General features: G+C 21.0%; 2 protein-coding genes across 2 annotated transcripts in view; one reads left to right on the forward strand and one right to left on the reverse strand.

Moving 5' to 3' along the window:
- Positions 1-7768: 7768 nt before the first annotated feature.
- Bm17681 (Uncharacterized protein) lies at positions 7769-9847 on the forward strand (the record flags this gene model as incomplete). The annotated part of the gene is made up of 4 exons (XM_043080961.1): positions 7769-7948; positions 8268-8459; positions 9074-9235; positions 9776-9847. The coding sequence occupies 4 exons, from the start codon at positions 7769-7771 to the stop codon at positions 9845-9847; spliced, it is 606 nt and encodes a 201-aa protein (XP_042936895.1).
- Positions 9848-14063: 4216 nt separating this feature from the next.
- Positions 14064-24826, reverse strand: part of Bma-unc-13 (conserved hypothetical protein,hypothetical protein) — a gene marked incomplete at both ends in the record, with an annotated part of 64131 nt that continues 53368 nt past the window's right edge. The window contains 12 exons of the mRNA XM_043080962.1: positions 14064-14199; positions 14713-14910; positions 15260-15419; positions 16011-16106; positions 17278-17503; positions 18001-18105; positions 18541-18609; positions 19119-19220; positions 19762-19987; positions 21601-21767; positions 23565-23751; positions 24596-24722. Coding sequence (XP_042936896.1) covers positions 14064-14199; positions 14713-14910; positions 15260-15419; positions 16011-16106; positions 17278-17503; positions 18001-18105; positions 18541-18609; positions 19119-19220; positions 19762-19987; positions 21601-21767; positions 23565-23751; positions 24596-24722 — 1799 coding nt within the window. The remainder of the gene's footprint in view (positions 14200-14712; positions 14911-15259; positions 15420-16010; positions 16107-17277; positions 17504-18000; positions 18106-18540; positions 18610-19118; positions 19221-19761; positions 19988-21600; positions 21768-23564; positions 23752-24595; positions 24723-24826) is intronic.

Genomic DNA, 24826 nt, shown 5'->3' on the forward strand with positions numbered 1-24826 from the left:
CAAAATTATGCTTAATTCTCAAATTCATTTTACTGAAAAAAAAAACAACAAATAAATAAATTTTACAATCAATATTTTAACATTAAATTCGTCACATATGCTCAATTAATAAAATATTAATTATTCCACACGTGTTAAGTCACGCGTAAAATATTGAAGTACACGTAACTAACGCTGTTAGGACAAAAAGGAAACGTGAGAAAGAAAAGAAAGAAAGTAGTAATAAGAACGAACTGTAATAATTTCAACGGTTTCATTGCTACGTCACCGAATAATACAGAGATATCAAAGAACATAATCGAAATTTCACGCATACAACGTGGTACATTAGACTGTGACTATTATGAAAATTATTGTTTACCTGAAACGGTGTTGCATAACTTTAATAAGTTTCAGTCTAGTTATATTTTTGATTGTTTAAAGTAAAAATTATTTTTAAAAAATCTAAATCTTCAATAATTTTGGCTTTTTTTGTGAAATTTGTGCTGAAAAATTATGATTTTCAAAATTAAAAATGGATAATTTTATTCAATGGGAAAGAATAATATCAGTTTTATTTTGTTAATATTATTAATCAAATTTATATTTATTTATTAAATTTTTATTAATGATGGTAATGAAAATTTGCACTTATTTATTAATTTTTATTAGTAGTTGTGATAAAATTTATATTTATTTATTAAATTTTTATTAATAATAGTAATGAAATTTATACCTATTTATTAATTTTTTTTTATTAATAGTAATTCTGACGAAATTTATACTGAATTAAATTTTTACTAATAATAGTAGTATATTTATTAATAATAGTAATCAAATTTATACTTATTTATTAATTTTTATTAATAATAGTAATGCAATTTACTACTAATTCTACTACTAATCATAATAGATTCCATACTTGTTTATTAAAACTAATACATCTTTTGCTTATATTTCTTCCTTTTTTTTATCTTAAATGTAATTCTAATTAACGAGAAATTTAGTCATTTATTGATTAGACCAACATTCTGTGTTAACAATTTCATTTGAAATGAAAAGAAAAAAAAAATCAATTCATGTCAAAGGTCATCCCTTCTATTAATTTAATTTCCAAAAATTTATATTTTATCTCATTTAAATTAATGTTTCTTTTTTCTGAAGCTAAATTTTCGTAATTAATTCACTTTTGAACAACAGTGATTTAAAAAGAAAAAGAAAATTGCAAATTATAATAAAATAAATATCACTCGCTTAATCATTAATTTGCAGTGTTTATTTTATAGATGAAATAAGTATAAATGTTATTCATTAAAATTTAAAACATTATCAATTTATTTAAACGTAGAAATTTTTCAATATTTCCTATTAATTAATAGATGAATTATTAATCCTTATAATAAATCATTTAAACATTAGTTAAAAGTTATTTCAAATTACAGCTTAGATTTACTCAATAAATGAAAAGTTGAAATAAAATTTTATAAAAGTTATATTTACTCAATTTATTTTGTTCATTATATTATGTATCATTTAAAAATCAATTAATTATTAATGTAAGTAATGAAGAAATCAATTTTTGACAAAGTAATATTTTTGTTGGATAAAAATTTAATGAATAAAATTTTTTGAAAGCAAATTCTAAAAGAAAAATGTAAAAAATGATAGCATTTATTTTAAAATAGCACTTATTATTTCGAATTGTCTTTTTCCTTTTTTTTTTTTTTTTTTTTTTTTTTTTTTCGCATTTACTTTTTAAAGCATTTATTTATTCAACTCTTTTAGTTTTATTTATTTTTTTTTCCCTCTAATTTCCACATAATAACAATTTGAAGTGGAAAATAATGCAATATTTTTATTCATTTGATAATTATTTTTTTTTTTTTTTTTTTTTTTTTAGAAATGTGAATTTGTTAGATTAGATATTTCACTTTATTTAAATTATATCTATCAGATTTGAAAATTTCTGCAAACTTTTAATCGACTTCTAACTTTCAATTTAATTTGTCGTTTTTCTTTTTTTTTTTTTTTGTCCTCTTTTTTTCCCTGAATTTTTGTGATAAAGTAATGATTTATCAAGAGCAGAAGAATTGATTATAGAATAGGAAACGTTTTAAGAAGCAATTTAAAATCAAAAAACAAAAAATGAAAAAAAAAAATAAAGAGAAAAAAAGATTTTCAAAGATTTATGAACATGATAAATAAATAATTTCCACATCTTCTCACTTTTAATTTTGCTAGCATAAATTAAAAACTTTTAAAATAAATTATAAATGATGAAAATACACTAAGGTAATTAGAGTTGTTTGCTAGAAAAGATGATAAATAAATAATTTTCATAAAATTAATAGTTAATGCATAATGTTTCTTTTGTTTTAAGCTAATTTTTTTTTTTTCAAAAATTCATACTAATATTATTTGTGATAATTTCAAATTCCTAAAATATTCGCGGAAAATAATTTTACATTTCTAATTATCAAATATATGATTCATATTTAATCAATCATTTCTAATTATTAATGAGAGGAATATTTGATAATAATAACATAAAATGGCGTGGCGCATTTTTAACAATTTAATACAATGATATCATAAAAGATGAATAATGGATATGTGTGTATGTGTGTGTGTGTGTGTGTGTGTGTGTATGTGTGTGTGTGTGTGTATGTATGTGTGTGTTATAAAACCTGTTATATCTTACCTGTTTAATTAAATAAAAGTAAATTAATGTTCATGCATAGAACAAAATGTCTTCATTCCATTATCAATTTATCATTCAATTTCTCATTATCATTTTAATTTATCACTTATTTGTTTTAATTGGTTTTATGTAAATAATTCATTATTAGCGTGGATTTTATATGTATATAAAAAGAATTAATTTTTTATTTGTTTATATGTTTACAATTTGCTATTATTCACTATTAGCATAAATAATTTGTTTATTAGTTTGTGTAAATAGCCATACGATAGATAATTTAGAATGTCTGATGTAATTATTTTAATCATTCAATGTTTTTATAAAATCAACTTATAATAAAATTGAAAAATTTTTTTTGAAATAAACTGAACTTTGAATAATTTTGGCTGATGTAAAATTAAAATAATTTTAAAATTCAAACTGATTTATTGTTACCATTGAATTATTTATGAATGAAAGTTATATTTAAGTGAAATTATAATTGTAATTTAAATAAATTTGAGAATATATAATACTTCTACTTTAGCATTTTATCATTTCTTAATTTTCATCCAATAATTATTTTCATAATAAGTTTATATGAATTTGAAAATATTTTATATCCTTTTCAAGCATTTACAATTTGTACGAATGAATGTTATCGCAGATAAATATGTTTTTTCTGATATGAAAATTGTAATGAATTAATCAATTAAAATTCAATTACAGAAATAAAAGTTAATTTAGATTAAATCCATTCAATGTATTGTATTAATTGTATATATGTATTCTATTCCGATTTTATTATTAATTACATTCAGTCTATTTGTTCATAATGGCATAAATTTGATTTTTTTTTTTCTTTTTTGGTAAATTAAATAATTCAGAAATCAGTTGTTTACAATCTTAGAATAATTAAATCTTAGAGAATTGCTTAATTTAATTAGAAAATTCTCTCTTTATTTCTTTAGAAAAAAGTGCAAAATTTGTTAGCAAAGTACTTATTAATTTAGAAAGAAAGAAAAAAAAAATTTTTTTTTTTTTTTTTTTTTTTTTTTTTTGTATTTCTACCGTTGTTTTTTTTTTTAATTTAATTGAAAAATTAATCAAACTAAAAAGATATTAGATTGTTAGAAATTTGAAATTTCTCGAAACTTTTAATTAAATAACAATTGCTGCATAAAAATTCTTTTACTTTTCAATATTGCCATTTCTTTAATTGATTTTTAAAAATAGTTCCGTTTTTTTTTTTTATTGATAGCAAATTTTAACTGATTATATATTTCTCGGAATGATTTTTAAATATTATCATACTTTTTTTCTCCTTCTCTCTCTCTCTCTCCCTCTCTCTCTCCCTCCTTCCTTACCTTTATTATAAAACGTTTTCATCAGTCAATGTGGATACGATTACTCAGTGGTACCAGACGTTACGGATGTGTATTCGAATTACATACTTCTTTTTTATTTCCTTTTTCTTTTTTTTGTTAATTATTATTTAATGCTAATTAACGAACGGTTTTACTTTATGATTTTTATTTATTTATTTATTTATATTAATGGATTAAAACAAATAATAAAATTGAAAAATTCTGAACTTCAATAAAAATTCTGAAAATATCATTCATTACTTTATCACACAGTTTCTATATTCTTATTAAGTTATTAAGTTAGAATTATTAATTAATAAGTTCAAAAGGAAAATAAAAATCCATCTTCAATAAGTATTATTTGATCGAATTTTTAACATTTTTCTTTTTTTTTTTTTATTTCTGACGATTAGTAATTGCAATGATATATGGAAAACTCAGTTTGAATCCGGATTTCTGTCTGAGTTCAATTTGAATCCAGATTTCTATTCGAATTCAATTTGAATCCGACTTCTGTTAGAGTTCAATTTGAATTCAGATTTCTATCTGAGTTCAATTTGAATCCGGATTTCTGTCTGAGTTCAATTTGAATCCAGATTTCTAATCGAATTCAATTTGAATCCGACTTCCGTTAGAGTTCAATTTGAATTCAGATTTCTATCTGAGTTCAATTTGAATCCGGATTTCTGTCTGAGTTCAATTTGAATCCAGATTTCTAATCGAATTCAATTTGAATCCGACTTCTGTTAGAGTTCAATTTGAATTCAGATTTCTATCTGAGTTCAATTTGAATCCAGATTTCTGTCTGAGTTCAATTTGAATCCAGATTTCTGTCTGAGTTCAATTTGAATCCAGATTCCGATTCCTGAAAAGTATAACAAATTTATGATTTGAACAAAAAACAAGAAAAAAAATTTGCGTTAAGGCAGTAATGAATGAATGTGGCGGCAGTTGATGGAATGACAAGAATATATAACACACATTTGTATTATTTATCGATGAATTCAAAGGGTGCATCGACCGCTTCGTCAACGGACAAAACTGTACATAAAGCGCCCAACATACACACACACACATACATACATACATACACACACACACAGACAGACACAGACACACACATACATACATAACCAACAAATGCTATTAAATTGTTTATTTGAAATGTTTTCGCATTCTTACTGGTAGTTCTCAGATTTCAATAGTTGTGAAATGCTAACTGCGCCTGACATACATTTTATAACATTTGTAAATGTTGACGTAATAGCTTGTCTGCATGTTTTGAAACATTTTTTTTGTTTTTTTTTTTTTTTTTTTTTCGTTTTATTTCAATGATTTATTATTTTCAAAAAAAAAAAATGAAAAAATGTTTGTCTTTCAGCATCTTTTGAAATATATTTATTTCAATGATTTAATGATTTCAAACAAAAAAAAAAGAAAAAAATCAAGAAATGTCTACCTGCAGATTTTGAAATTATTTATTTATTTATTTCAATGATTTATTGATTTCAAAAAAAAAAAAAAAAATCAGAAAATGTTTATATGTCTGCATGTTTTGAAATTATTTATTTATTTGTTTATTTCAATGATTTCAGAAAAAAATCAAGAAAATGTTTGCCTAATCGCATATTTTAATTCTCGATATAACATTTCTCAATTTCTAAAAATTAATTTTCTTTTTTCCTCTCTTCATATTTTCAATTTGGTAATGCTGTTGAAGATTGGAGTAATTTTGTTCACAATATTTCATTTCATTTCATTTTATTTTATTTTCTAAGCTTTAATTTTTAGATATAAAATTTTTTTATTAAATTGTAATAAAATTTCATTCTTTATTGTTGCAAAGCAAAAAAAAAAAAAAAAAGAGAAAATATAAAGAAATGAAGTTGAATGTTTTGTGTAAAAAGTTTTTGCTCATCTATTAAATTTTTTTTTAAAGAATTTAATTTTAAATGGAAATTTTATAAATTTCAATTTTATTAGATAAAATTTTGGTAACTGATGGAAAACCTTCAAAACTTTCTTTAATAGAAACACTACATCTAAAATTGAATACAATACAGTCATATAAATTTAAAGTAAAATTTCAAAAAAAAAAAAAAAAGAGAAATTGGTAATATGAAGAATTAATGAATCATTTTTATTTATTTATTTATTATTATTATTTTTATTTTTTTAAAAAGTTTCAAATGTCATCGTGCGATGATCAATTAATTAAGTCATATTATTATTGATTTATTTGTCAACAAATTCAATCAATAGTTTATTTAACCATTTATTACACAACAAAACTATCATTTCAATTATATCGAACATTTCCAGAAAAAAAAAAAAAACTTTTTTATTTATTCTTTTATATTTAGCATAGTGAATTTTTTGAAATAGCAAAAAAAAGAAAAAAATCTGAATTGAAATTGCTTATTTCCGAAGCCTTTGTTAAAATTTCATCAGAAAATTCAATTTCTTAATGAAGTAATTATTATTAATAAGCAGAAATATTTTCAATGCTTATTTTTACTTTTACTTTTAGTTCGTTTTTTTTTTTTTTTTTTTTTTATTTCTTGCAAATATTCAAACGAATAATTGTATTTTATGCTACTTCTTTCCTACTGAAATCTAATAGTGATTACTCGGGTAGCTTTCAAATTGCTGCGAAATCTTAATTTAATCCATAATTTTTGAAGCCAATCTTTTATTTTAAAAATTAGTGCTCCTCTCTTTACCTAATTTCTCTTTTTCTATATATATTGCTTTTAAAAAAATTAAAAAATCTATTTTGATTCTTTTCGTATTAAAAGATGAAACAAATTAATTATTCCATTATTTTTTATTATTATTATATTTATTATTATTATTATTACTATTGTTGCTATTATTATCGTTATCATTACTATTATCATTTACTGTTGCTAATTATTTTTATTATTATAATTATTATTATCATTATATATTACTGATAAATTATGATAATTATTATTATTATTATTATTTAGTATTGAAAATGATAGAATTTTATGGAAAAGGAAGAAGTAATTGTAATATTTTGATTGAAATATAATACTTATCAAAATTATTCATATTTTAAAGATTTGAAATTGCAATTTTGAAATTTATGCTAATATTAAATTTTAATATTATTGTTGTATTTACATTTATTACATTCATTACTTTTACAGTTTCTATTTATCATGCAATAACGAAACATTATTTATAGCATAGCGTTGTAATCTATCATTCATTTCCTATTTACTTTTCCAATCTCAAATAATCATTCTAATATTTTCTTCTTCAATTATTATCTAAATTTCGCTTAAATTTCAAATTTTAAGTTTCAAATATTTTCAAAGTTTTGAAAATATGTTATATTGTGTTTAAGTTAAAAAAAATTTTTTTTTTAAGTTAACTTAAAATGCAAATGCTTAAAATTTGAAAAAAAGAAATCCTTTGGTTTAAATATTTATTAAATGTTATTGCATATTTATACTTTTTCCATCTTTTTTTTTTTTTACTTTTTTTAATGACTATCAATTATTAATTTTTAAAATTAATTCATTTGCATAATGTAATAAATTAATTTAGATCTAAGTTTTCTCAAATGAAATTAATATTTCGATAATTCTATACATAATACAATTGAATCATTGCTAGTTTAAAATTTTGATTTATAAATTTTTTTAAGCAACTATTGTACATTCTTTAATTTAAAAATTTTTAATTTGTAAATTTTGTTTAGAAAGCAACTATGGCATCAACACGACACGAAATTTATACACGTGCGCAATCAGCTGATGATACAATAGCGCCAACAAATGCTAAAACAGATAATGAGAATTTACAAAATCGTGAATATTACTTTGGTCGTGGTGATTTGAATGAACTTTATTGCTGTCAAATGGCTGGTGTTTTACGAATTCTTGAAATTGTATATATTTTGTTTTTTATTATTCATTTTTTAATAAATTGTTGTACAAATAGAATAGAAAAAAAAAAAAAAAAACAATTTAAATTGTTCAAATAAGTTTCAAATTTCTTTTTAAAATCATATATTCTCATATAAAATGGCAGCAAATAAATCATAATTACAATAATTGTTTCAAATTTTTTTTTTTCTTCTTAGATCAAAAAAAAAAAATTTTTTTTTTTTAATTTTTTAGGATTAAATATTCCAATCAAAATTATACAAAATAAATCTTAATTGCAATAAAATGAAAATTTTAAATGAATATTTGCATTTTTTACAGACCATAGGCTTATTAATTGTATCATCAATTGTATCAGTATATGGCCCAGGACCATTTAAAGGAATTCTTTTTGGCCAAACATTTTTACTTATCTTTGCTGGCATTGCTGTTTGTTTTTCATTCATTTTTCTTGTCGTTTTTCTCTTCCAACTGCATCTAACACATCTTGATTTTTGGCCATGGAAAATTTCTGTAAGTTTTTTGGCTGATTATAAATTTAAAAAAAAAAAATTAAAATTTTTGTAATAAGAAAAAAAAAAAACAATTACATAAATTTTATTGCAATTATTAAAAATCATGCAATATTTGTAATTTTATTTTGTAAAAACAAAATAAAAATTCTTTATTTTAAATAAAATTTGAAATCGTAGCTCAATCTAACATTGCTTAACTTGGCCTAGAAAGCTTAACTTAAAATTTAGTTTTGCTTAATATAAACTTATATTACTTGGCTCGTTTTCATTTTAACTCATTAATTGTAATAATAAGTAGCAAAAAATTTTTTTTTTTTCTTTTAATATTTGTCAATGTAAACTTTTTTTTCAAATGCTAAAAAATACTGTGCTTTTTCATTTATTCATTAATTAAAAAATTAATAGTAATAAATAAAATATCAAAAAAAAAATGAATAAAAATATTTTTATTTCTTTTTTTCTTTTTTCTCTTTATTTTAATTTTTAGACTTTTGAAAAGTTTTTTCAAAAAAATAAATAAATAAAATATATTTACTCTTCTTTTTTCTTTTTATTTTCTTGCTTTTTTTTCAAAAAAAAAAAATTTAAATTAATTATAATTTTTTATTAAAGGATTTTATGTTCTCGATGACAGCCTGTCCATCGTATATTATTTTGGGCTTTATCGAAGCATATTATTCAACAGGTGCATGGTCAAATAATTGTAATGATATTGGCTCAGATGGTATCATTCATAATCATTGTCGTACAATTTTTGAATGGGTTTTTGCATCGGTAATTATTTATATTTTTTTTTTATCAAAAAAAAAAAAAAATTAAATTTAAATTTTTTATTTATTAATAAAGAAAAGATAAAAATTTTTTAAATTTACTTTAACAATTTAGCAAATAAAACAATTTTGTGTTTGTTTGTGTTTTTTTCTTTTTTTTTTTTTTGTAAATCGTTCAAAAAAAAAAAAAAGAAAAAACCATAAAAAGTTTGGTATTTGTTTTAGGAAAAATTAAATTAAAATTTTTTTTAATTAATTAATAAAGAAAAGGAAAAATTTTTTAAATTTACTTTGGTAATTTAATAAATAAAACAATTTTGCTTTTTTTTTGTGTCAATCATTCGGAAAAAAAAAATTAGTTTTTTGTTTAAAAAAACATGAAAAGTATTAAAATGTAATGCGAATTTAACAAAAAGATTTTTTTTGTTTAGAAAAATCATTGATAGGAAAAAAATAAAACGAAGGAAATAATTTTAATGAATAATTAAAATTAATATAAAATATTTTTTTTGTGCTGAAATTGTTTTTTTTTTTTTTTTTTCAGCTTCTTTCATTTCTCAATGGATTTTTATATGGAATAAGTGCATTCTTGACACGTCGTAATCAATATAATTGACTTATTGATTTATTGATTGATTGATTTGTCAATTGCATCGTCAAATTGAAAGAAAAAAAAAACAAAACAAAATAAAATAAAATAGAAATGTTGGATTTATTGCAAAAAGAAGAAAAATGATAAAATGAAGAGGAAGTGGAACTTTATTTCTGTTTATTATTGTTATAAAAATTATTTAAGACCTAAAATCGGATCAAATCAGGTCAGGTCAGATTAAAGGTCAACTAATGTCATCTAATAATATCATTGGAACATTTTGGAATGCTCATAAGAAATTATCATTATACATTTGTATTATTTCACCGGAAATCTCATCTCTCTCCCTTTCTCTCTCTCTCTCTCTCTCTTCTCTCTCTCTCTCTTCATCCATTTGTCTTTCCTTCTCTCTAAAATTAAGAAAAAATAATTATTTAATCAATTCTGATTACAATCTTTGATATTTCATACATTATTTAAAATATTATTTAACTTTTATCTTGCACTGTTCTCAAATTTCGTAAACATTTCCGTAGCAAACGGAGAAGTTTCCGGAAATTGTGTTAATTTAATTATTTATTTAGATTATCGATTTAAAATTATGCTTAAATTCATGTGTTAATCGGTGATCTATCAATTTATATCATAAGATTGATAATAAATGATATGAATTCCACGTATTTCCACGTGAACAGCGTAACCTTTAAATGCCCACTTTTTTTTTTCTTTAAATTCCATTTCCTATCATAGTTGTATTTAATTATTTGTGCAAAAATTTCAAAATAGGAGAAAGAGAAAATTCTAAATTATACTTTTTTTTTTTTTGTTTTGCTAAATTATAAAAAATTAATTAAATTTTGACTATTTACTAATTGCTTAATTTCAAATTAAATTTTTTTTTAATTATATCTCTGCAAATATATTTATGTACAGTTCATGTATATTTAATATTATTAGTAAAGCTACAATTCCTTAATTAGTAAATATTCAAAATTTTGATCTTTGATTCATCAATGCTTTCTTTCTTTTTTTTTTTTCTTTAAGCATTAACACTTTTAATAATTTAATTAGTTTGGAATTATTTAGTTCTGATAGTTCTGATATTTAGTTTGGAATCACAGTTCTGATACTTAGTTTGGAATCATTTTAGGTTATTTTGAAATTTAATAATTTAATTAATTTGAAGCAGTTCAGTTAATTTAAATACAATTTAATAATTTAATTAATTTAAAATTGTTTAATTAATTTAAATAAAATACATATGCTTCTTTCAAATAGTGATATACATACATATATAAAATATATTTTACAAACAATTAATCAATCACTTAAAAACTTATGTAATAATTGAAAAATTATTATCGATTGATCATAATATTAAATAGCATTAACTGATCGATCATTTTATTTCTATCTTACTAATATATATTTATTCTATATACTTTATTATTTATTCTATTTACTATACTTTATTTTTGGTTTTTTCTTATTTTTTTAACACTTTCTTTTGTCGTTTTTTGGGTAGGGGAAAATTTTGCTTAACATTTTATTTAAATTTGAAATTCCAATAACAAGCACCATTGATACCTCGGTTCCAATTAGTTACCTTTTTGTTTCACTGACATTTAGCAAGCTACCTTTAATATTTCAGCTTTTTTTTTAAATTATATTTACATTTATTAAACTGCAAAATATCTTTTGTACCTCAATTTCAACTCTATATTAACATTTTTTATTTATGTATACCAAATGATAATAAAGCATTTTACTTCCTTAAATACATTTATCATTTTTTCCTTTTTTTTTTTTTTGTTAATTACATAAGAACAGCACATTTACCTTCTTGAAAAAAAGGCACAAGAAATATACACATAAGCTAATAAATATTCAAATATAACTTAAATTTTTAAATTAGAAAGACTTATTTGAAAAGAAAAGAAAGAAGAGAAAAAATTAGGGAAAAATTATTCAAATTTTAAATATTCACAAAATCTTTTTTTCCATTATGTATAACAAATATAAAATTCAAAAAAAGAAAAAAATGACCGAAATTGATAAAAAATTAAATTTACACAAATAAATTTTTCTTTTTGCTTAAGCAAATTTTGCACAAAGTTTTATTTTCGTTTTTTCTTTTTGTTTTGTTTTCTTGTTTGTTTGTTTGTTTGTTTTTTTAAATTCACAATTAATGTAACTGTTATTCATTTATTATTTGCTATCATATAAGAGAAATAAAAACAAATTATTCAATGCTATCCTCGTTTCTCGTCTTCTTCTTTCTTTTTTCACTTTTCAAGAATATATCATTAATTAATTAATTAATTAATCGCTAATAATTCACAAAAATCAAAACAATAAATTATCATATTCACTAGTAAACAAATATAGCATAGAATTACAGGCAAAATAAGTGATTTCCAAAATGTTTATAATAAACAAAAAAAAAAAAAAGAAAAGGTTTACAATATTAACAAAAAAAAAAACAAAAAATAATAGTATTAATTGTAATGAAAAGGCATAACTCCATAAAACAACAAAAAATTTTCTATTTTCTTAAAAAAAATTCTAACAAATTTAAATAGTTGTTCAGTTAAAAAAACGAGAGAAGAAAAGAATCTAATTTTTTAAAAAATTATTCTATCATATTTGATTAAGAATTTTTCTATTTATAATACAAATAAATTATAGAACAAAAAAAAAAAGTGATATTAATTAATTAATTTCATTATTTTTTTTCCTCTCCAATTTAAAAGGAATTTAAAAAAAAAATTTATTATATGAGTTATGATCTTATCATAGAATTATCATTTCTCAAAAATAATTTGATTAGATTGAATTAATTACCCGATTATACAATAATTGAGCTAATACTTTTTTGCCACATACAGTATTTAACGTACATCACGCATAATAACGTCATGAAAAATCACGTAAAATGGTAAGCGTTAATAATATTATTAACAACAATAATAATAATAATTAATAATTAAAAGTAATAATAAATTTAATTAATGAGTGAAAATTTGAAAAGTTTTGAAGAAAAAAATTGTTCAATAAGTGACTTATAGCCATTGAAAATGAAATAAAAGAAGCAAGATAATAATAATAATAATAATAATAATAATAATAATAATAATAATAATAATAATATATTATAGAATTACTCTGATATTATTACTTAAATTGTTTCTTATATTATGTAAAACATCATTTTTATTTATTTCTTTGTAACTCATAAATGTGCTGAATTAATTAACATAATAAAATAAATTATTATAATTTAGCTTTTTTTTTTCTGAAAAAAAAATTCATGGATTAAAATATTCTTAAAACTCGAAGAAAAAAGAGAACAGTAATCTGTTTTCATTTTCATCCAATTATTTACAAAAGAAAGGTAAACATAAAATTTAATCCGAAAGAAACAAGAAACAAAATAATTATGAAAAGAAAACAATTAATTTGCTTAATTATAGACTGTTAATGTCGTTGTAATACAGAAATAATAAAATTGTAAAAAAAATGACAAAATAAAATAAAAAATAACATTAGATATTACTGACTTAAAAAAAACAAAAAAAAAAAAAGACACAAACACTTATCGTTGAATTAAAAATCACTGCGAGGTCAAAGTTCAATATTATGTTTTGACTTCGAAAGAAAAAAAAAAAACAATAAATTTGTCATTAAATTAAAAACCACCACGAAGTCAAAGTTCAACTTCTGTTTAGAATTAAAAAAAAAAAAAAAACAATAACATCTATCACTGGATTAAAAATCACTACGAGGTCAAAGTTCAACATTGTGTTTTTGATTTTAAAAGAAAAAAAGTAATAAGGTTATCATTAAATTAAAAATCATCACAAAGTCAAAGTTTAACTTCTATTTTGAATTAAAAACAAAAAAAAAAAACACTCAATGACATCTATCACTGAATTAAAAATCACTACGAGGTCAAAGTTTAACAACCTATTTTGATACAATAAATAATATCAGAGTAATTCAATGATATAAACATTTAATTGTGATTTCATTTTTTTCCTCTTTCCCTTTTCTCTTTTCTTTCCTTTTTTTTCTTTTAAACAAAAATACTTATAAAATTAATTTAATTTTTTACTTTTATTCGTTTCTTTCTTTTTCTTCTTTCATTCTTTTTTTTTCTTTTTGAATAGTAAATATGCATAAATTATTTTAAAACAAAACAAAACAAAAAGTGAAATACTGTTGATTTTCATAATATTCATTAACTAACTCGATTTGCAGCTAATTGTTGATTACTCATTGATGCTGCGATTGTTGACTCAGTCTCATATCGACACTCTGATTTTAAACGTACAAATTCTCGAGCTACCTCATCGGTTTGTCGTTGACTTAATATCCTAGAGAATTATACGAAAATTTAATCAATTGCTTCATTTTTCCTTGAAATTTTAATAAAATTCGTTTATCACAATAAAGAATAATAGTCATAATAATTAGTAATAATAAATGACAATCAAAATTTTACATAAATTCGAGAAATTATATAAGGAATAACTGAATTATTCATATAATATTATAATGAAATTAAAAAACAAAAAAATCATCAACTTACATATATATAATTTAAGATTTTATGTTATTATTATTATTATCATTATTATTTATTGTTATTATTATCAGTATTATTATTTATTATTATCTTTATTTATCTTTTTATTTTTTATTTATTATTATTGTTATTATTATTTATTTTCTCTTACTGGTCATTATTACTATTATTGTTATTATTATTGATATTACTATTATTTATCTATTATTATTGCTATTATTGTTATTATTTATCATTATTATTGTTATTAGTGATCGTTGAGTAATAAAAGATTTTTATTAAAGACTGAAAATTACCATACCTAAGTAAGATGAGGCCAGTTTCATCGATATGAAAACGTCGGCCAAGTTGTACCCAACAAGCGCAACTTCCTTGCTCAATCATATTGGCTAACTGTAATACTCCAACTCCAACAATTCGATCTTCACGTGCAAAACAGTAATCCTTCACTTGGAACATCAGTTCACAATGTTCTGGCTCACCTTCGTTACCAAGAAAACTGTAAGAGTAATCAGTACTGATAAGAAAAGATAAGATTGATATGGTATGAAATATTTATATCACACATATTGTGATTATATATTATCATATCAATGCATAAAATAGATTCATGCATATAAAATCAATGATATATATTTAGATAAGAAAGATTATGAGAAGACGACGTTTAACTTTAGTGATAAAATTCATATTTAGAAAACTGATATCATATCATATCATATCAATGAATCAATATATCATATTCATTTTCTCTTTTTTCTTTTTAGTTTAAAATTTCAAAACAATAATATTTCTCTGTTGTTTATCATTTTATTTTATTTATTTATTTTTGTTTTTAATTCACTTACAAATGAAATGTTTCATTGAATTTTGGTGCCCAATTGCCACTTTTTGATTTCGTTGCCATTTTGCGCTTTTTATCAGCCAAATGTGGCCCAACTAAATGCACTTCAACAAATGGCTTAAATGTACTTACTGTTTGCCATCGTAGATCATTTGCTGCCAATACTGTAAAAAAGAAATATTTTTTTCTTTTCTTAATTTTTTTTTTTTTTTCTCGAAATTCTTTTGAAATTCTCATCTGAAAATTCTTCCTCATTAGTTTAATTAGGAATGAGAACTCTTGAGATACTTTTAGATAGTATAATTAAGAGATTAATTAATTAATTAGGAATGAGAACTCTTGAGATACTTTTAGATAGTATAATTAAGAGATTTAAAAAGAATAAAATTTATGAAAAAAATAATCTTTAAAAATTAAATAAATGAAACATTCTTATACAATAAATAAGCTTTAATCTATGATTTTATCAAAATTAAATGAAGAAAAAATTCTTTGCACCTCTTAAAAAATAATAAATACTTAATTAAATGAAAATACATTTTTTTTTTTTTGATTGTTTTTTTGAAATTTTATTCAAATTTGTCATCATAAATTTTAAAGAAAATTCTTTCGTATTGAATTAATATTGAATTAGTTTATGTAAGTAAGATTAAACGCACAGGTAAGAAGCGTAGAAAAGACTTAAGTGCTCGGCAAATAACAAAATAAAATAATTAGTAAAGAAAAAAAAAGATAATGTTAGTGATGAAACAAACTTTTAACAGTAACTTTTTGTTCACCGGTTCCTGGATGCGTGAACAGATCCACCTGAATACTTACTTCACCAACCGGTTGTTCTTGTGAAGGAAGATCTTAAAAATGGACAATTGAAAAAATTTTCAAAACTTTGATTAAATGTTTTAAAAAGTTCAATTAACAAAAAAAAAATATACAAATTCAAGTTGACTTTCAACAAATTTGAGTTGAATTTTAAATTTCGAAAATTGAGATTAAAATTTGGATTATAAAAGATTTGGGAATTTGAATTAAAATTAATCAATTAACGAATCAAATTCTCAATTTAAAGATGATAAAAAGGCAACGAATAAATAAACAACGAAAAAGAAACGAAACGAAAGTTTTAACGTAATGACACGTGAAATACGTTTACAAAAGTAAGAATATATGCTACCTTCAATTTTTCAATTCTGTAAAATATTAAAATAAATCAAATATTTTCGCTAAAGTTCATTTTCAGAGTGATTTATTGATTTACTGGTTTATGTCTGCGTGAAATTTTCAAAGTATTTAATTTCATCGCACTGCTTTGGTTACCATCATTTATGTATAACAAAAAATTAATGAGTTAAAATTGTTGTTCAACTTAGATATTAATATTAAACTTTGATATCAACGGTAAACAAACAAAATGAAACAAAAACAAAAAAGTAAATGAACAAACATATGAAAAAGTAAACAGAAAAAATCAATAAACAAATGGAGAAAACGAAAAAATAAAAACAATTAAGCAAACAAATAAGCAAGCAAAAAAAGAAGCAAACAAACAAAAGACGTTACATAAACAAACAAATAAATGAGCATATAAACAACGAAATAAACATACAAGGAAAGAAATCGGCAGACAAACATGAACTGGGCAAATCGATAAACAGACAAATAAAACAAAGGAAAAAAGAAACAATAAACAAACAGAAAAATAAAAAAAATAAGGAAAGAAATAAAACTAATGAACAATTCGACAAGCAAACAAATAAATGTTCAAACGAAAAACAAATAAACAAACAAACGAAGAAATAAATAGACAAAACAGGCAAAGAAATAGATAGACAAAGCAGGCAAAGAAATAAAAAATAACCAAATAGAATTAATGAATAAACTGATAAACAGGCAGACATATAAATAAATGAGTTGAAAAACAAACAAACAAATGATCAAAGAAATAAACAATGAAAAAATAAAATTAATGAATAAACTGATAAATAAACAAACAAATAAAAATAATAAATAAATCCATAAACAAACCTTGTTGCTTTTGACTGGTAATAAACGTTTTAATGAGTTGTTCGGTAGTTTGAGTATACAACGATAAGGCATATTTCAATGATTGCAATTCAGGTGATTTCTCGAAGAACGATTTCTTCAATCCTTGACCACCGGCATGAAAACATTCTTTTACAGCATCTAATGCTGCATCCAATACTGTACACTGCTTTGGAGTTAATGAACGCTCATATTCTCGAGCAATATCCTAAATTACTTTAATTTTAATTAATTAAATATCCAAAAAAAACGAGGAATCATTATTTATTATTAATCCAAATATTTTCAAAAAAAAAAAAAGAAATTACTTAAAAAAGTAAAGGCAAAAAAAGAATTTTAATAATCCATCTTAAATAATTATTGGTACAAGTATACATTTAAATTATATTTGCTAACAAAAAAAAAACTTTTTTTTGTTAAAATAACAAATTAAGTTAAAGAAGAAAAAAAAATACTAAAAATAAAATAACATAAACTATTATAAGTAATTATATTATAAGTATAAATAACTATATTTGTATTATAAGTAATTATATTATAAGTATAAACTATTACAAGTAATTATATTTGTATAATAAGTATTAAAAATTATGAGTAATTACGTTAGAATTACAAGTAATTATATTTGAAAAAAAAAATACAATAAAATAAAAGTTTCATTAAAATGATAAGATAATGTATTAATTAGTAAAATGATTGATTTACCATCATTTCCTTCACTGAACTTATATTTTTCACTTCTTTTAAATGAGTTGACATTAGCTTTGTCATATCACAGAATACTTCTGCATTTGGTATTTGTTTCAAAATCTAAAAATAAACAAATAGTTATATAATAATCGAAATTTCAATAATAATCATTTCAGACTAAATAAAATTACAATTATAAGTAAAAAATAAATTTTCAACTTCATAAATTTTAAAAATAAAGAACAAAAAAAAAAAAAAAAAAAAAAAAACTTTTTTATTGAATTAAAACTTTGAATAGCATAAATATTTGAAAACATTTTTGTTCCTTTCAGTAATTGAGTTTTATTTCTTTTTTTATTATTTTTATTTTTTTTTTAACTTTCTTTTAATACATCAAAAATTTTTAATACTTTTAATAACTAACTTTTATTTTCACAAAATTTTCAACAATTACTGTAGCTGAGAATTTCAATAAATTATTATGACTAATTATAATGCAAAAATTAAAATTATTGAATATAAAATTTTAAAAAAGAAAAAATCAATAAATTATACTGCTTTATTATCAAGCGGTGGTAAAACAACCAATTTTTCCATGCTTGTTATCGTTGCTCGCCATAATTCCTATAAAAAATAAATTAAAATCAAATTTTCTCATCATTAATTTTTTTTTTAAATATTTCAAATGAATGACTGGATACTGATCAAATTTAGAATTAATTATTTTTAATTCTATTTTTTTTAGTAATTTTTTTTTTTTTTTTAAATAATTTTAATAATCAAATCATAAGATGTAAACTCTTAAATGTTTATTTTTAAGTATTTTTTAAAAAATTTCCATAAAAAAAAAAAAAAAAGAAATCATTATTCTTTCCTATTTTATTCGTTTATTATTATCAGTTATCTTTTTCTTTTTCTTTTTAATTTCGTAGAATTGATAAAAATTAAAGTTTAAATTTTAGGAAACGATGAAAAAAAAAATTCAATTCCTGCTAACAACTGTATGTAATTCGTTTTCAAATTCAAATGTCTTCAATTTTTAACTTTCTTTTAAAATTTTAATTTAAATTGTAAATTAATTTCATTAATTACAATTTCATTCTTAATTAATTGAATAAATTTGAAAATTATACTTTCAGCAAATACTTTAATACTGTCTTTTCGCATTGTGATGCATAATCTTGCAATTTATCCTCCAATAATTCCATCAGTGGTTCAAGTACCGAATCTACCTCCTAAAATTTTATTTCAATTTTTATTTCCATTTCATTAATAATTCCATTGTTGAAACTGATCAAAAGTAATTTTTCAAAAAAATAAATAAATAAGATTAAAATTTTTAAATTATGAATGAAAAAATTTATATCTCTTTTGCAAATTTATTTAAATAGATAATAATTTTTTGCAAATTTTAAATAAATAATATCGATACAATTAATGTAAACAATATATTTCATCAATTTCTATCATAAATATGATGACAAAGGAATATGAATGAATTTGCTTAAGCTATTAGTTTCAATTTAATTTATTTTAATAAAAATTAATGCGACAAATATTTTAACATAGAATATTAAATTGCTAGAAGAATATGTTGCAAAAAAAAATTGTTAAAACAATATAATTAATTTAAAAAAAAAAGCCAAAAAAACCAAAAAAAACAGAAAAAACGGAAAGAAAAATCGATTATAATTTGTTTATTTCAATTAAATTGATGTTAATTATTATTATTATTTTAATATAAAATATTAAATTAACAATGAAAAAATGGCTTACTGCAACTAATTGACTTTTCGGCAGTTGTGGCCCTTTAATTTTACTCAAAATAACGCCCAATTTATTCATTTGTACATGAATATTTGGCACTAAACTTTCCACAAATTGTCCTGATAATTTATTTAAAACAGCATTAAGCTTCTTCTGAAGATTATTTAATACGGTATTTGCAGTTGGATCAAGATTTGGACCACCCATATTCTCGTAGATTTTCTCCAATTGTACCCTAAAATAGATCAAAAATTTAAAATTAAACATTTATACAACATTCCATTGAATATTATCACTAGAATTGTAAAATTATTACTGGTTAAATTATCAGTGTAAGAATAGATATTGCATTGATAAGATTATCAGTATAATTTGAATATGTTGATCAAGTTAATAATGTACTGTTTGATAGTACATTGATCATGCTGCTAGTATAACTGTATAATAAATATTGCACTGATCAAATTATCATTATCAGAGTAATTGGAAACATTACACTGATCAGATTATCAGTATAAATGATTATTGGTATAATTGTAGAAAATATATTATCAGGTTATCAGTATAACTGCAGGGATAACACTGATTAGGTTATCAGTATGACTGCAGGGATTACACTGATCAGGTTATCAGTATAACTGCAGGGATTACACTGATCAGGTTATCAGTATGACTGCAGGGATTACATTGATCAGGATTACATTGATCAGATTATCAGTATGACTGCAGGGATTACACTGATCAGGTTATCAGTATGACTGCAGGGATTACATTGATCAGATTATCAGTATGACTGCAGGGATAACACTGATCAGGTTATCAGTATGACTGCAGGGATTACACTGATCAGGTTATCAGTATAACTGCAGGGATTACACTGATCAGGTTATCAGTATGACTGCAGGGATTACATTGATCAGGTTATCAGTATAATTACGAAGATTATACTAACTCATTAATGTAATCAGACTTTAGGAACTATATTGAACAGATTATCAGTACAACTTTAGCGATTAAATCGATCAGATTATCAGCATAACTTCAGATTTTGCAGTGATAAAATTATTACTTGATGATAACACATTAATCAAATCAATTACTATAACTGCATTACAATATAAATACTTGCATGTTTGCATGCAAATGCTATTGCATAATTTGCAAACACGAAAGTGTAAGTATGAAAAATATAAACTGATAATCACTTTTCTTTTTCCTTTTTTTTTTTTTCAAATCATTATTCTGCAAAACTGAAAATTTTCATTTGTATTTGAATGTTTGCAATTTTATTTAGTATTATTTAGTACAAATTTAGTTATTCAGTATAAATTTATATAATTCAGTAACAAATTCAGTTATGCGACAAAAATTTTGTATTTTTTGGAAAAAAAAAATGAAAGAAATATATCAAAAAAAAAAAAAGAAAAAAATATATTGAAAAACTTTTTTCTTTTCTTTTTTTTTCCAATTCCAAATATCGTATGCTATGAGAAAAAAAATTCTTTTTTCAAAAATTTAAAACTTCATTCATATTTTAGTGCATTAAAATGATTTGTCAGGAAAAAATAGTAAAAATTCGAGAAAGAAAAACCTTTTTACCTCTTTTTTAAGTTTATAAATTAATTTCTTTTTTTTGATAATTAAATTATCAATTATTTATGAATTAAAATGTTTACTATTTTTTATAATCTCTTTGTTTATTCATAAATTTAAACCTTTATTTAGTTAAAAATTTTCCACATATTTAACAATTTCAACTTTCATTTTTAATTTTTTTTTTTTGAAATTATATTTGAAAAAAGAAAAAAAAAAGAATTTTAAAAAAGAAACAGAAAAATTAAAACAAACCGAAGTTGTTGAACATTATTCATCAGTATGCATGCAAGTTTTTCATCACTAACAAATTTGTTAAAATCCTTTTGCACCATATCAGCATATGCTAGCAAAACTTTATTTAGTGTTTTCGAAAATCGTTTCATCATATCCGCATACACTTCCGGATTTGGACAATCCATCTACAATATTCCGGATTAAGTAAATGGAAATTATGAATGTTGAAGATGCTGAATATACGTATATATGTAGCAAACTGGAAGACAAAAAAGAAAAATACAAAAACAAATTGATTTCCGGATCCGACTAATAATTCATTCACACACTTTAGAAATTATGAATAAAATGGAAATTGTGAATGTCAGGTATGGTAAGGAGTTAAAAAAAAAAAAAAAAAACAAGAAGAGACAGACAGGTTTCCGGATTCGGTTAATAATTTATCTCTATAATATTTAGGATTGGTAAAACGGAAATTATGAGTGCTAGAAATGTTGAATGTAACAAGTTGAAAAACAAAAATAAATACAAAAACAAGTTAATTTCCGGATCCGGCTAGTAATTCATCTACACATTTAGGAAATCATGAACGAAATGGAAATTATGGATGTCAGAGATGATAGCAAGTTGGAAAAAAACAGATTGGTTTCCGGATTTAGTTAATAATTCATTTCTGTAATATTTAGGATTGGTAAAACGGAAATCATGAGTGTTAGAGATATTGAATATAGCAAATTAGAAAAATAAAAAAAAAATACAAAAACAGGTTGATTTCCGGATTCAGATAATTCAACTATTGCTTGATCTGTTGAAAATTTAATTAATTATTTTATGAAATTTCGTGAATTTTTGTTTTTTTTTTTTTCATCTTTTTTTAAAAAAAATAAAAAATTAAGCAATGAAATATGTGAATGAAAAATGTAAATATTTCTCATAATATAAAATGCATTTCCTTTTCTTTTATTTTTTAAAAATTTATTAAATAACTTCTAATTTTTGTTTTGTTTTTTTTTTTTTTTTTTTTTGAAAAATTTCAATTTCCTTAGGTTTTGCATAATTTAATAAATTTTAAAAATAATAAGCTTTTCAAGAAAATAACTTTAATTTCCTTATTTTTTCAGTTATAAAGAAGTGAATCAATTTTGAATTCGATTTTATTCAAAAATAAAAATAAATTATTTCTTTTTTTTTTTTGCAAAAATAAAAAAATTTCTCACATTATTTTGATTTATTTATTTGTTTACTTTTTTTTTTATATATTATTTGCTTTTATTTTTTTTGTCGCATAATTCGTCCAATTATTTTCATATGCGCAAATTGCATTCATTTTAACACATTTATTATTTGTATAATTCAATTTATCAATGCAAAATTCTTTTCTTTTTTTTTTTTTGAAAAAAAAAAAATGAAATGGAAAAAGGAAAAAATTTCTTAAATTTTCTTCAAATTTCTACACTAATTTAAAATTAAATTTGACTAATTTTTTTTCTCATTTAAAAGCTTTAAAATATCCAAAAAGTTTCATAAAGCAAACAATTTCTTAATTTTTAATAATTTTATTACAAAAGAAAAGAAAAAGAGTGAGAAAGGAATAAATTTTTATTGAAACATTTCAAAAATTTCATAAAACAATTTCTGAATAAATTTTATTTTTTTTGAAATTTTCTTCAAACTTCTGCAACCAATTTATTCAATTTTTCATTTTTCATTTTTTTTTTTTATTTAAAAACTTTAAAAAGTCTCATAAAGCAAAAAATTTTTTAATTTTAATTATTTTATTATAAACAAAAAAAAAAGGAAGGAAGGAAAGAATAATAAATTTTTAAAAATTTTCTTCAAAACTACTACATTAATTTATTTATTTTTCTTTTCATTTCAAAACTTTTTCACGAAAACAAACAAATTTCATAATTTGAATTAATTAATTAATTACAAAAAAAAAAAAAAGAAAAGAAAGAATATTAATTTGAAAATAATCCTACCTGTTTCAATAATTTTAATGCTTCATTAAGCTGTGTGAATACATCAATAACAGAATTTGAAAATTTCGTATGCTCCGATGTTTGTGGAAAGTTATCACTTTTATCACGATTGTATGCATTTCGTAGAATATCCATCGAATGCTCATCATTTTCATTTAACCAATCCATTACAAATGGTATAAACCAACTGCACAAAAATTAAAAAATAAAAAAAAATAAAAATAAAAACAAAAAAAAAAAAATTTGAAAAAATGAGATTGAATTGATTTTTTTTTTTTTTGTAAATAATATTCAAATATTCGAATAATATTGGTAATAATAAAATAAAAATAAATTTAATATTAAAATATTAATAAAATATGAATGAAACTAATTTAATATTTACAAATATTGGAAAATTTTCATATATTTATAACAGTTTTTATTTTAGTAAATAATCAATTTTAATTAATGTAATTAATGTTATCAAATGGCAAAAAAAAACAATAATAACAAAATAAAAACAAAAAAGTGTAATAAATTTAAATCTAATCAAATTTTTCATTTTCAAACTCTAATATATTAGTAATTAGAAAAAAATAAATTTTGTCATCCTTTTTAAAAAAAAATATTGAAAAGTTAAATATGAAATTAAAAAAGACAAATAAACAACTTTTTAGCATAGTTATTTGTTTGTTTTGTTTCTTCTTAAAATATATTTACTTCCTTTCTCTCTTTTTTTTCTTTTTATAATTGTTTTATAAACAAAAAATATTCCTGCAATAATTATTAATTTCCAATATATTATTTTATATAAAATATTTGTCACTTTTTACGCAAAAAATAAATTAAAATAGCAATTATTTGTAATACAGTATTTTATACTGTTTTAATTACAATCTTAAAAATTTAATTATTATTTAAAAGAATTAATTTCTTAAAAGATAAAAGAAATATTAATTACAATCTTAAAAATTTAATTATTATTTAAAAAGAATTAATTTCTTAAAAGATAAAAGAAAAATAGAAAATGAAATGTAAGAAAATCTTACGCAGGAAATTCCGGAATTGAATCTTTATACTGTGGTAAGTCAGCTACATACTTAAAGTAAAAGCCTTTAACTTTGAAATATAAATTCATATATTCCGGTGTAGAGCATTTCTTTGTTTGTGCATGTTCTGAAATAGGAAGGAAAAAAAATAAAAGAAAAACAATTTCGTATTAAATTAATTTATTTCAATTCCGTAAAATTTTACGGAAAAATTAAATTCAATTTTAATCT

This window comes from Brugia malayi (genome assembly GCF_000002995.4).
Source record: "Brugia malayi strain FR3 genome assembly, contig: Bm_v4_Chr3_scaffold_001, whole genome shotgun sequence".
Classification (NCBI taxonomy): domain Eukaryota; kingdom Metazoa; phylum Nematoda; class Chromadorea; order Rhabditida; family Onchocercidae; genus Brugia; species Brugia malayi.